This window comes from Dermacentor silvarum, chromosome 9 (genome assembly GCF_013339745.2).
Source record: "Dermacentor silvarum isolate Dsil-2018 chromosome 9, BIME_Dsil_1.4, whole genome shotgun sequence".
Classification (NCBI taxonomy): domain Eukaryota; kingdom Metazoa; phylum Arthropoda; class Arachnida; order Ixodida; family Ixodidae; genus Dermacentor; species Dermacentor silvarum.
Window position 1 is genome coordinate 129,227,149 of NC_051162.1, and position 13,576 is coordinate 129,240,724.

The 13,576-nt window shown below is 44.1% G+C and overlaps 1 protein-coding gene across 12 annotated transcripts in view; it reads left to right on the forward strand.

Annotated features, from left to right (window-relative positions):
* The first annotated feature begins 1,324 nt into the window (after nt 1-1,324).
* The window catches only part of LOC119464288 (myosin-3), an 80,457-nt gene continuing 68,205 nt past the window's right edge, over nt 1,325-13,576 (forward strand). For 9 of the 12 annotated variants that reach the window (XM_049655612.1, XM_049655620.1, XM_049655621.1 and 6 more), the window contains exons 1-4: nt 1,646-1,882; nt 4,830-4,991; nt 5,937-6,013; nt 8,471-8,604. In XM_049655612.1, coding sequence (XP_049511569.1) covers nt 4,886-4,991; nt 5,937-6,013; nt 8,471-8,604 — 317 coding nt within the window. In that variant the 5' untranslated portion in view covers nt 1,646-1,882; nt 4,830-4,885. Of the gene's footprint in view, nt 1,488-1,645; nt 1,883-4,829; nt 4,992-5,936; nt 6,014-8,470; nt 8,605-13,576 lie in introns of those variants that run through there. The other 3 variants (XM_037725195.2, XM_049655613.1, XM_037725194.2) reach the window with 3 other exon arrangements.

Below are 13,576 nucleotides of genomic sequence, written 5' to 3' on the forward strand. Positions count from 1 at the left end.
AAGATTTTTTTTTTTAATTCCAAGCATTTTACTGAACAATCGGGACCAATTAAGGTATGCGATCTAGTTGCTAAGTCTGAGCGGAAACTAAGCAGTGCTAAAATGCCCAAGTGCTTAGTTAAAAACGCTTAGTTAAACGTGGCTTTCGAGGGTAAAATAGCGCAGGAAACGGAGACAGGCAGGAGGAATAAAAACAGGTCACAAAGAGCTGACAGGTTGAAGAATTTATTGCTATTAGAGTAAATAAAGTGAAATAACTACCAAACATGTGAACGTAAATAAATGAATTCATGCTCTATCGCGAGAACACACCGCGTCACAAAATTAAGCAGGAAAATGGCTTAACAATGGAAAAAATGACTAAATATATTAAGCATTCTACGCACAAATGTTTCTATGCGCTATCAAGGCATGTGATACCTCTTTTCTAGTTAGTGCTAAGGATGGAGTGCTTAGTTTTGTCATGCGTCGTATTTTCCAGACAGTGCACTCTTACTGTCACGCCTTTGGTTGCTATTCCTATTTACTTCCTCCTATCGTAACAAACACTTTGCTTGTTAGTCAGCGCTTTGTAATGTGTTTTCATTTCTTCTCTATCTTTTTTTACTGCGCTGTTTTACCGTCAAAAGCAAGTGTTAAAACTTCAGCGCAAAGCGCAAAACTAAGCTTGCTTTAATGTTGATAGAAGGAAAACGAGGCCAACTTGTACAGTAGAGACTTGTATAAGCGCCAGACTCAACGCAACGCGTAAAAAAAATGGGATCTTTTCGTGAAATCCGCGTTATTATCACGGAACAGTGGTCATGCAAACAATCGTCCTCAGCACATTAAAATATTCGTGACATACATACCTCTCACAAAACACGGGCAGTATTATGGGTGCTATTGTGTCCTTAAAATGTTTACTGCACAAATAATAGTGATAAAAATCAGTGCTTGAATCTGGCGTTCTTGACCTTGACTCGAAGGTGATGTCGCTGTCGCATCTCAATCGATGCACATTGCTTCAAGTGCATATGATTACCCATTCTGACACAAAATCTTAATTCAGATATAAGATGGTACCATTTCTGATATTTATTCAGGCTTAACAACGACAGAAATGCCTAAACACTGCAGATATTCCCTGGGCGAAACTACCTAAAAACCGATTCCTTGTTGGCCGGATACAGAAACTGAAAACATATGCTGAAAACGGTTTTGGAATCCAAGTCAATCAAGTGCGGAGCCTGGGACGAAGTCTGTGAAGTTTACGCGGCAGTTTCGTTTATCGTTAAACTTTGTTGAGCCGCAGCAACCAAAGATGACAAGAATACATAATATTTTCAAATTTCGTTAACTTTAACCGATGTTTTTGGATACTAAAGTGCAATTCGTAAACCAGTACGGTTTCGTCTGGTTGGATCCGGTTTAATCTGGTATCCAACAGGTGCTCAATAAAGGTCTGCAGAGACGCCACGAGACGCCATTGCAGTTTCTGTTTCGAGGTGAGTGGTTAACTGGAGTTTTTTGCGGTTATTTGCACGACAGCCTTAAAACACAAGCGCTATTATGGTTAAAATAGCATTTAAAGCCTCAGTTCAGTGCTTATCTTTGTCTTCACACCCCAAAAAAATAGTTTTTTGCAGTAATGGTGACACAGCCGCGCTGTGAAGTTTCGTTTGTATTATCACTTAGAAAAGTGGGCTTCTCGTGATTTTCGCCTGTTGGCGTTCGAAGTGAAGGTGCGCAGAGTAAGACTGCGAATTAATTGTGACGTTTAATTACACAATAACTTTGCTAGCTAGCTCTTTATCTTTCCAGTGCCTCCGCCTGCGGTCATACGAGTTCGTCAGTATCGGCCACATAGGCCTCGTACCGTCTCATCTATCTCATCTATTCGGTCAGTATTTCTCTCTTATCAGAGCTCCGCGACTCTATCGGTATGAAAAGTATGAGTAAATTTGTATTTTCTCTAATGTTTAGATCGCATGCGATTTATTGGCAAAAGGAAAGGCGAATTTTGCTCGTGTTAAGGCCCGTGCGGACCCAACAGAAGGGGCGTCCCGCGGGAACGCTTTTGTTGCAGTGAAGAAATAGCATACACACAACACATTTGCGAAACTTAAATGTGCGCCAGACGCATCTCCCTTCAAGTAATGAACTTATTAGAATGCCTTTCTGCAACAAAGTGCTGCGCTACCTAAAAACTATAATTATGTGAATTCACCTTGAGTGTGGAACAAGCTCACGCACATTTCGTGCGTGAATTATTCGTACTTTGAATTTTTCTTTGTATACCTACTTTGCGCTGGATGTGACCACGAGTTTAATATTACACGGTTATCTTGGAAGTCTACAGACTTGTCGGGGTAGCTTGTTTTTGATTTCGTGCTGTTATTGCTTCCATGGTGACATTTTAAAAATCGATTATATAGTTGAAAAAGAAGTGCACAGTCTGGTGATGCCGATTTTTTTCTTTTATTAAAAATTTTTATCATGACAATCTTAAGCAGGCAGGTAGTGAATGTTTACATGCTTTATATGCACATCACTCGTATATTTGCTTCGATAGCGTTTCCCTTACTTAGCTTTTTACTCTGGCGTAAATGATACAATTACATTGTCAAGCAGATTTTTCATGGAATAAAATACTATATAATAGCATAAACCTAGCTTTGTCTGACATGTGAAGTACATGTAATTATCCTAAGAATTGTTTCTCAGCATATAACTAGCTCGATTTACTTCAGCTATGACAGTATATAGGATAGTTGGGAAATAATAAATGTAGCTATTTCTCATTCGGTGATGATAGCTACAATCAGATGGGTACTAAAAAAAAATTGCAGCTGCATTAATCACATATGCCACACAATTATGCGTCATGCTGGTTCGTATATTTGTGCGCAATACTTCACTTCATAGCAAGAAAGACTTAAACAGTATATATCTGTTTCACTAAATAGAAACATGTTATGAAAAACGGGCTCAGCTGTCACCTGGCAACAACTCTGGGTATTTGCCGTTAAACCACCAGCTCAACCATATGTGAATAAACGCCACAGTATCGGAACACCCTGGATTGCCACAAGAGCTGAATAAGCTTCACAACAGTGATGAAACTTGGGTAAGGGTAGTTTACGAGTTGTATGAAACATCAGGACATGCCAATGGCTTAATGGTAAGCAGGGTGAAGCGCAGGCAGGCAGCAGCAGAAAACATTGTTTTTTTTCCTTTGATATCACGTAGCTACAAAAGTATTACTCTTACAGCTGCATAAGAGGTGCCTTGATTACTGTAGTGCAGATATTGCTATGACAATGAGCAACAATCACTGCAATACACGCGGTGATGAATATTTATTACAGTGTACATTACTACATTCGTGTTCGTCGTATCGTGTCTTTATTGTTGTAACAGCATTGCCCTTTCATTTTCATATTTTTTCTGGCTGGGGAGGAATGCAAGAACACTTGTGCACTGTGCATTGGGTGCACGTTAAAGAAGCCCAGGTGGTCAAAATATTTCGGAGTCCCTCACTATGGCCCGCATACGGGCCAACCTTTACGATGTTATCACAAAATGCCCTATTTTCAGTGCTCCTTTATGATTATCGTATTGACACAAACATTTTTACAAATTTTTCGTTTGCGTAGTTTTGGGCAAAGCGAATTTTAAAAAGATAGTTTCTGAGGGATTTCTTATGGCCCACTTTGTTTGACCCATCCATTATACGTGTTTATACCTGCATGGTGGCGACATCAGCTGTTATACAGGGTGTTCTTGTTTTATCGTTCACAGAATTTTCAAATAGCACTCGTGGCATGTAGCACAATTCTACTAGTTGAGCTGGATTACTTTCAGGGGCAGACATTGTTTGCACAAGAATTCAAACTGAATGTTTGACAAATTAAGAAAGGTTCGCTAACTAACGGTTCGCTAATCTAATTACTTTACGGCGCATACTGAAATTTACGAAGTGTAGCTGGTGACCTTGGAAGTCATATCCACTTCGTACGAATCCTGAGAATGACACCTCTTTGGAGATATGCCTTCCCAAAGTTTGCGACAAAGTAATGCAGTGTTGGTCTAGTTATTTTACAGCTTGCAGTGCATGAAAAGGCCTTTTGTTAAAGAAGTGGAACAGCAGTACATTTTTACCGCAAGTTTCACAGCATTAATTCGTATACTGCAATATGTGCACTAAAGTAATTAGTTAAAAAGTTGACTTGTGAAATTTTGTTATTCAATCATACACTTCGATTTCCAGTGTAAGTAATGTCTGCCCCTTCGAGTGATGTAGCTCAATGAGTCGATTTGTGCTAGTTGCCACAGACAGTTTTTAAAAACTCTGCTAACGTTACAAAAAGGAAAAGCACCCGGTATAACCGCAGCTTAATCTGTGGCAGCCGTTGCGTGGATATTTCAATAAGCGCGAACTGGACACAGACATAAAAAAAATGTACTTATGCACACACTTAATAAACATCGCAAAAATTTCTGCTTATCTGCGGTGCAGATCATTGTTGCTGCGACTATGTATAGCAAATTGCCTGTTCGCTGCATCTATACTAAACAAAGTCTATGAATCTTTAATAAACAGTCAACATATTGAATTGTCTAACAATTTGTACTATTTTTAACCAAATTTTTGTATTTTCTGTCTTTCACGGTGGTATCTTTCAAATTTTAAGGTTGGCAGGTGTAGGCATGTCTCATAATCAGTCTGATTTAATTAAAATTTTTACCTGCTGATGATGCTTTGCTTCTTTGCCACTGTGCAATGTTTTGGATAATGTCAGGTCTGCCCTACATCTTGCTTAACTTCTATCTATTTTCTAAATCAGTGTTCCTCAGGCACCACCTAGTTGACCTGGCATTTGCTGCGCACCAGCACTGAACTATGAGCTTGGGACCTGGCCAGCGCCGGCCGGCGCCAACTGCGCGTGTCATGGGCTTCAACCTCACCCCAGAAAAGTCTCGTGAGCACAGTGACGGGGGAGAGCCAGGTGAGAGAGAGCAGTTCATTTTAATTCAATTGTTGAAATTTTGTTTCAACGTTATTACTTTATTTTGTTACAAATTGTGTATATATAATACAGAAAGAAGTCCCAAAGTAAAAAATATGCAGATCCACCACACATGTTGAAATCTATGTGAAGCAAAACTTTCATGAAGCGATTAATCAATGTTTTAAATTTGCCCATTTCATTCGTACGTCTTTGACGTAAAGGAAACGGGTGCGCATTCTACACAGTGGGACATGCGCGGCAATCTTCTGAAAGAGCTAGCTGGTGTTGGCACGATTGAAGTGTGCGTGCGATAGTGGTCTGATGGTTAGTGCATCAAGCTGCTGTGCTGAAAGACTGAGACTCGATCCCAAGTGTGATCCATCCAGCGAGACAGCAGCAGCAATCGCAGCCATGGTCAGGAAAGTCTGGGCGGATTTTCAAAAAAACTTTGCTTTAATACTGCCAGCGGGGGCAGCTCCTGTCAATGAAAGATGTATGTTTACCAACAGAAATTCAGGACAGGGGAAAGTTCATACATGTTCAGTGCTATGAATGAACTGCATGAGCATGACAGTTCGATAACAGTACATTGTATGAATAATGAATCCAGCTCTAAATGGCTCTTCTAGAACAAGTGGCTCATTCGTGAATGAATTTCGCGCAGCGCTGGCATTTTGCTGTGTATTTGGAGTGATACTAAGTTTGGACGCAGTACTCGCCTGTCTTGGTGAGAATCAATCGGGGGATACACATTGTGTGTGGCAATGCCAGAAGAAATATGATTTTCTCGGCACTGCAGTGTTGGTGCCATCTGACATTATTACACTGGGGCATGGAGCGTTGTGTTCTGCCATAATTGGTTGGCCCTAATTAATGCCATATCAAAACTAATGCATGCTTTTTAAAATATATTTTTTCTCTTTGTTACGGTCAATTGCACAGCTGCAGTGTCCGGAAAACATGGACTCCGACAAGCTATTGAGGAGGTGCGCGCCATGGAGAGGGACATCAAGTCAAAGGTGAAAGTCTAGCTTTTGGGTTTCGTGCGGAAGAACTGTTCAGTCAACTTTTTTTCCAGTTTACATTTTCAAATGCATGACAAACAAAATGCTGTCCATGGTAGTGTGCTTGATTTGCTTCATCTCTGACAAAGCTTAAAAGTCTCCTTTTATTATTTGTTATCTACATTTTTCCTGAGTGTGTTATAGTTGGGGGGGGGGGGGGCAGTTACAACAACAATAACAAGTGGGAAAGTGCTTTGGATCGAAGTGGTACAGGACCAGACACATTGTTTGTAGAACATAATACAGTCCGAATATTACGGGCCACTGTAAAACACAGACAAAAAGGTAACATACAAATGATAAAAAAAAAAGCTTAACCTTGCACTCGGCCACGCAATGCGTGACGCAGCGAAGCTGGGCGATCGTAGCCCAGTATTTTCTGGAAGTGCGCGCAAACTTTTCATCTTACTACTCATGATGATGATAATTTATTTTCGCGCGTCTCGGACTTACGGTTGTCACTGCGCAATGCATAGTGTAGCTTGCAACACCGACACCGCGTTCCAATGCCGACACCGCGTTCCATGAGACCCGCTCCGTGAATGCGTCTTTCTTTGCTCTTATAGCGTGCAAAACATCTTCACCTCGCAGAGCACGGACAGAGACCATGACGACGCTCGAACGTAATCGTATCGTTCGCACAAATGCATGTTCTGCAAGCATGGCTCTATAGCCTAGTGGTTTCGACGCTCGCTTTGGGACCGGGGGTACGCGGGTTCGAATCCTGCCTCGGCAAGGAAGTTTCTTTTTTTTTCTTGGTGGTTTCTTGATATGCACCACAAATTACGGCTGGCTTAAACAGCTTGGCTGTTAAAAAAATTAGATATTTCTTACAGACGCTATGTACATAGAAAACACTACAAATACAGTCATGAAATTTTCTGCTAGGACAGTAACTGCAGATAACATTTTAGACCATTAAACTGCTCAGAGTTCGAAGGCGGGCTGTTTCTCTTTCGCCTTTGCTACCGTCTCTCCACTTTTGTTCTCACCTCCTTACTGCATACTTCTGTAGAGGGCATGGGGGCACTTCATCTGTACCGAACGTAACTCTGGCACTCTGTTCATGTTTGAAAAAATCAACTTCCACTTATCAGAGCTCGCCGCCTTTCAGCTGCACGCCGTTACTGCCGCACGCACAGTGCAAAATGCGTTACATGAGATGAAATTGCGTACGACAGGCAAGAGAGATGACGAGGAACAGTGGGAGTGCGACACATGTTGAAGGTGTGCTAGCAGACACATCAGAACTGACGTCCCTTGTATATGAACCAATTGACAGATTTTACCTTGGTGATGTCCCATGCATAACTGTGCGTGTATCACAATATGTGAAGAAAAATGTTGCACAATACCCCAGAGAGCAGTACAGGATTGTTCTATTAGTTACTGTGTAGACTCACTCATGTAAGGGCTGCACTTTTTTTTTTCTTCACAATTTTGGTGAGGTGCGGCTCTTACAAGGAGCTGCGTGGCATCGGGGCACCGAACCCGATTGCTTCTCAGATTAATTCTTTTCTGAAAATGTTGGGCTGCCAAGTTGGGGGTGCGGCCCTTACACGGGTGCGGCCTTTACACGAGCCTATACGGTATTAGAGGTGGTTTGGGGGCCCTTTAAGTATCACAAGAATGACCTTGTTCTTTTTTTCTGTCTAACTTCAATCTTTGGGGTACTCGCCATCCTAACTCTTTCAAATGCAGCTGCGTAGCCAAGTTGCAAAGCGGTAACATTTTCGTTTTGCCCTTCGTTATTGACTGGCATGCCCCAGTGCTGGAGTGCTGGAATGCCACCACTTTCATATTTTTTGTGTTCTTGATGTCTTTTTGTGTCTGTTTTTCTTCATTGTGCGCCATATCAGAAGGCTTGTATTGTTTTAGGGCACATCAATAGACAATTCAGTTTAATATAGTGAACACTTTGCAGCTGTCTTGAATTCTTGGATGGTACATTTCAAGGTCGCATCACAGTGGTTTCATTAGAGCTCCTGTGCATGCTGAAACTGTGTGTATGTGGTTGCATGTACTTTAGACAATACTGTAGTCTGTGCTGAATTGACACTTTTTTTTTAAATGGGCACTAACATCCCAAGTACCTGATTGATACATTTTCAGCATGCAAAAGGGTCTTATGTGTGCAGAGTTGGTAGCGACTTTTTTGTGAGCGGCACATATCTAGATGGCTAGCTTCGATAACAGAAATAACGTATAATTGATCCAGGAGTAGGAGGTCCGAGTTGAACTCATGTTTTTTTTTTTTTTTTTCATTTGTCTGCATTGTTTTGTCCTGAATTTCCAGACTCTGTATGTGGACTCCTGGAAATCTCGGTGCATTCAGAAACAAGTTTTTATCAGTATGGCATAGCAGTAGGTGCTGCTATCTGTATTTGATTTCTCACTTTGCGATTCCTTCAGGAAATGGAGTTGACTGACTGCAAGGAGGCATTGAAGGCGAAAGCATCCCGGGTGTATAGTCTCGCACGCGAGCTCATGGAAGTGAAGAACAGCATGAAAGAAATGGAGCAGCGTTGCAAGGCCAATGAGAGAAGGTATTTAGCGTAGCACATGGCTGCTATCTTCCACGCATTTGAAAAGCCGACGTTCGGTTTCAATATTCGGCTGCAATATCAGCGTGGCCTGAACAATCGCGCCGAACGTTGGCCTTTTGAACGCGTACAAGATAGCGGCCCATGTCACCTTTGCCTTTTATTGCGAGGACACTTAAATGGACACTCAAGGTGTGCTGCTCATGCCACTGATGCTGACACTGTTGTGCTGTCCTGTTATCAACGGTACATACGTGGCCTGTCCGTTGAGGGTTAGGAGGGTTAGGATGGGCAGTGCATTTGGCTGCAATAGGGATGAAGCCAAGTGGATGAACCGTCACGCTCTGCTCAGTCAGCTCTGCTGGAGCCAGGGCAGTGTTCTGAGGGAAGATGCACAAATGCTGAAACGGGCCGCAGCTGGTTTGACGAGATTATCCACTGCGTGCAGAAAACACATAACATTGCAAATTTAAAACATTCACACAGAATATGACAGGATGAGTGGATGTAAACCTTGCCTTCGTGTTTTCTTTCGAAGGCGACATTTTCGAAGGCGACATTGCTTGGGTTCGAAAATCGATGTTCCCATTGTTTTCATGCAGTGTTTGCATGTAGCGAAATCATGTAACCATGGCTTGGTTAAAAAAAAAAGAAAAGCGTGTCTGTTTCAGGTGGGAGTCTTTTTTTTTTGTCATGTGTTTTCTTGTTTTACAATTATGCACCAAGACACTCACCCAGTTCTATCTTATTATAACATTGATGAAGCATGGCCAGTGTTAATTTATTTGGTAGAGGTGCTGAGTAGCCAACGATGCAGGTGCAGGTGTACATGACATGTCATCCCCACGAAGCACACATGGTTAGGCTGTATGGAGAGGACCGCCATCATCTGACAAAAAATGTCTATTTTATCTGAAGTCTGTAATATCCAAAACGCCTCACCTCCGAAATTTTGTTCGCGATGTCTAACAACGTTATTGCAAAGAGTGAGTGACGAATGTCCATAGTAAAAAAACAAAGAAAAAAAGCAACTAAATGTCGCGGTTTCGCCCGAAAAGCGAAGCATCGATTGCGGTAGCAAATTAGTGGACAGCTATAAGAAGTAAGAATAGTAGTTTTATTGGCCGTGTAAACTTATAAACATAGGCATACTAAGTTAACCAGCATGGTGTTACGCACGCATGCATGCAAACATGAACGCATCAGCAGCCGCTGGAGTAGAACCCCTCTCCCTCCTTCTCTCCTGCCTTCCCCTCCTCCCCCATGCCTAGCGCGTGAAAGAGACAGCGCGTTTCCGCCCCGCCTTCTTCCCTCGTGCACGCGCGAGATTGAGGCCGTGATCGTCGGCTGACACTCGCAAGTCTGTTGCCAACACGGCAAAAGTACGCTTCATACACCTGATCTTGAAAAAAAATTGCCACTAATTTCGTCCGCTGTAGCCGATAGTCCATTGTAGCGTGGTCTGTTAAAAGTGAACTTCGTTGCATTAGTAAAATCGGTAGAGGAAACTAACGTTGAAATCTGGTCCGTTATACAGTTCAACCTGGATATAACGTAATTGACAAATTCTCGAAAAACTTCGTTATAAAGAGAATTTGGTTATATGCAGGTTCGGCACGAAAATTAAAAAAAGAAATGCTTACCGTATTTACTCGATTCTAATGCGCCCTCATTGTAATGGGCACCCGTTTTGTACTGTGCAAACGGCGTCCGAGGCAGCGATTTTGTAGCGATACCTTATGACTTATTCTATACTAGTCCTATCATCCACCGCTCACCGCCGGCTGATCCCATTGATAACACGAGCGGACCATCGCTCTGACCACTGACAAAGCGTGATAAGCGTGAAAAGGCATTATTACCGGAAATGCATCACTACAAAATACCGGCCCAAGATGGCCACTTCGTCCTCAAGAGTCAATATCTTGCATTTCTTCTTCCAAGCACTCATCCTTGGAATGTCACACCAGGTACTGGATGGGTGGACGCATGTCGTTTCGCACAAGCGCGAAACTAGATTCTAGCCTCGATAGCGAAACGAAGAGCGAGCGACATGATGGTGTCGTAGCGTCGTATAGTGTCACCTAGTGTCAGGTTAGTGATGTGAAGCGCAGAGACTCGCGCAGTCACCAAAGAGTGGCGCTGCCAGTGAGCTGAAAAAACCAAAAAAAATTTCCCTTCGGCAACATCAACTGGAAAAGGAGAGTGACGGCTTGGCGGGCTAGGCCAGCTGCAGCAAGTGGCTGGATCAGGTTTGAATGAAGGGAGGCGGAAAGGTCACGCCCGCGGCGGCAAGATCGCCGGGTTGAGGGATGCAGGCCCTCCTCGCGCACGCTCACATGCACGCACTAGTGCGCTCGCTCTCGCCTCTCAGTCGCCGTGAATTCGAGCGCGCCAAGCGCGCTGCCGCCGCTTCGCATTCTGTCGCGGCGGAGAAGGTGCTTCCGGTTGCTGCTCGCGCAAAAATGATGAAATTGGGGGCGAAATATCTAGGTTGTCAGCGGGGAAAATTCATTATTTCGAGGGGGTCTCCTGCTGCCACTTTGTTACGTAGAGGTCTCAAATACATGCGCTTCTATGGAGTAATGGCGGGGAATAGAAAAACTTCGTTATATCCAGGAATTCGTTATATGGAGGTTAGTTATAAGCAGGTTTAACTGTATCCAAAAGTCTGTTGTATGCAGGTGTGTTGTAATGAGCGTAGACTGTATACAACTATTTACATGGGGGAAAAGTCGCGTAAATGCACAGGCTGATACAATGGTCACTGCTCCAGTTGACAGTCTACCATTTCGTCTCTTGCGCGCACGGTCCTGTGTGAATGCACCGTAACATAATCCCCTGGGGCTGGAGTGCCGTTCCAGCACTTGTTAGAGTGATGGCGAATTAGATTAACAGTATTGTTTTAAATGGGACACGTGGAAGATGCCAGTTCGTAGCTGGGATGACGATGGTGTGTGTTCTACAGGGGCGATTTCGTAATTTATGTCATTTAAGTGTAGCAATGCCGGTGTGGCCCAGTATAGCTCGACAACAGTTTTTGGACAAGCCGACGTGGAGACTTCCACAGAAGATTTCCAGGAGAGAAGTCAAGGTTCCGGTGGCGACTGTCGTAGCGAGACTTTACTGATGCCTAAGCCGCTGTAAGTTGATCATAGGCAATCTAGCAAGCCATACGAGCCCGACCAACGGCGGCATGGGCGTATTCCGTGGTGTGTCGATCAGGTAGCAGGGGCAAAAGTGAGATGGCGACCAAACAAGAGGTAGAAAGGCGAAAAACTGGTGGTATCCTGACGTGACAAATTGTACACAAATGTCACGTAGGGCAAAGTTATGGTTGCGATGGTCTGCTGAAACGTACATAGACGTCTCTGTAAGGGTGCGATTTAGTCGTTCAGTCAGTCTGTTCGTTTGGGGGTGATATGCGGTTGCGAGCTTGTGTTTGGGGGAGCAGGAATAAAGTATGTCTTTGACAACTTGGGACAGGAAGTAGTGGCCATGATCTGTCGGCAGCTGCCTTGATACACCATGGTGAAGAATCGCGTCCTGAAGTAGTCTGCTACATCTGTAGCACAGCTGGTGGGCAGGGCACATGTAATAGCATAGCGCGTCGCATAGTCTGTTGCAATGGCTATTGATTTGTTCCCGTGTATGGATGGGGGGGAAGGGGCCATGAAGATAAGGTCTATGCCGACCTTTGCCGACACAGAAGAAAGGCTCCTTGGAAACATCGATTGGATGAAGGTGGCCAGCAGGTTGCACACATGGCCTCTTTCGCTGCTGGCAAACGTCGCAAGCTACAACCTAACGCTGCACAGAGCAGTACAGGCCTTGGCCAGAAGAAGCGACGTCGCTCTCTGTCGTAAGTGCGGGAGGTGCCAATGTGTCCGGCAGTGGGTGCGTTATGGAGCTCGGCAAGAACAGTAGAACGGAGGTGACGAACGACAACTATCGGTAAATATGGTTCATCAGCGCTCATGTTGCGTCGGTAAAGAATGTCATCATGGAGCACAAACATTCTGATTGAGCGATCTGATTGGCCAGAAGTCAAGCGCTCGATGATCGACCGTAGATAGTCGTCCTTTTGCTGCTCAGTAACGATGTCACGAAAGTCGGAAATGGCCAGAAGAGAAGTGTCGGCATTCTGTTCGTCATTGTCAGGAGGATCGACGGGGTGATGAGACAAGCAGTTGACATCCAGATGTAAGGGGCCGGACTTGTACTTCACAAGAAAGAATATTCCTCGAGTCTGAGTGCCTAGCGACCAAGGCGGCCAGTTGGGTCTTTCATGAACGATAGCCAGCACAGGGCATGGTGGTCCATGATGACAGAAAATGGGCAGGTAAACAAGTAAGGGCGAAATTTAGCCACTGCCCACACCAGAGTGAGTCGCTCATGCTCGGTGATAGAAAAATTGCACTCTGCAGGGGACAAGAGGCAACTGGCGTAGGCAATCATGCGCTCGTCTCCGTTTTGCTGTTGGGCAAGGCAGCACCTATGCCATGGCCACTGGCGTCTGTGCGAACTTGAGTTGGTACAGATGGATCAAAGTGGCCTAATATCGTAGGCGTTGTCAACAAGCGGATGACGGTGTAGAAGGCGTCGGCTTGTTCACGGCCCAAAAAGAATGCAGTGTCCTACTTGAGAAGGTCTGTCAGTGGCCCGGTATCCAAAGTTTGGAGCAAACCAAGGAAAATGGGAGCATAAGCCCACGAAGCTGCGAACATGTTTAGCTGAGCACAGTACAGAAAGTTGTTGACTGCATGAATCTTATCAAAATCGGGATGTATACCGGCAGCACTGACAAGGTGGCCAAGAACCTTGACTTCACTGTGTCCAAAATGGCACTTAGACGAGTTAAGTTGAAGGCCAGCCTCCCTAAAGACTTAAAGAATGGCAACCAAGTGACTGAGGTGGCTGTCAAACTTAGGAGAAAGTTCGATGACATTGTACAATTAACATGGACAGGTGGACC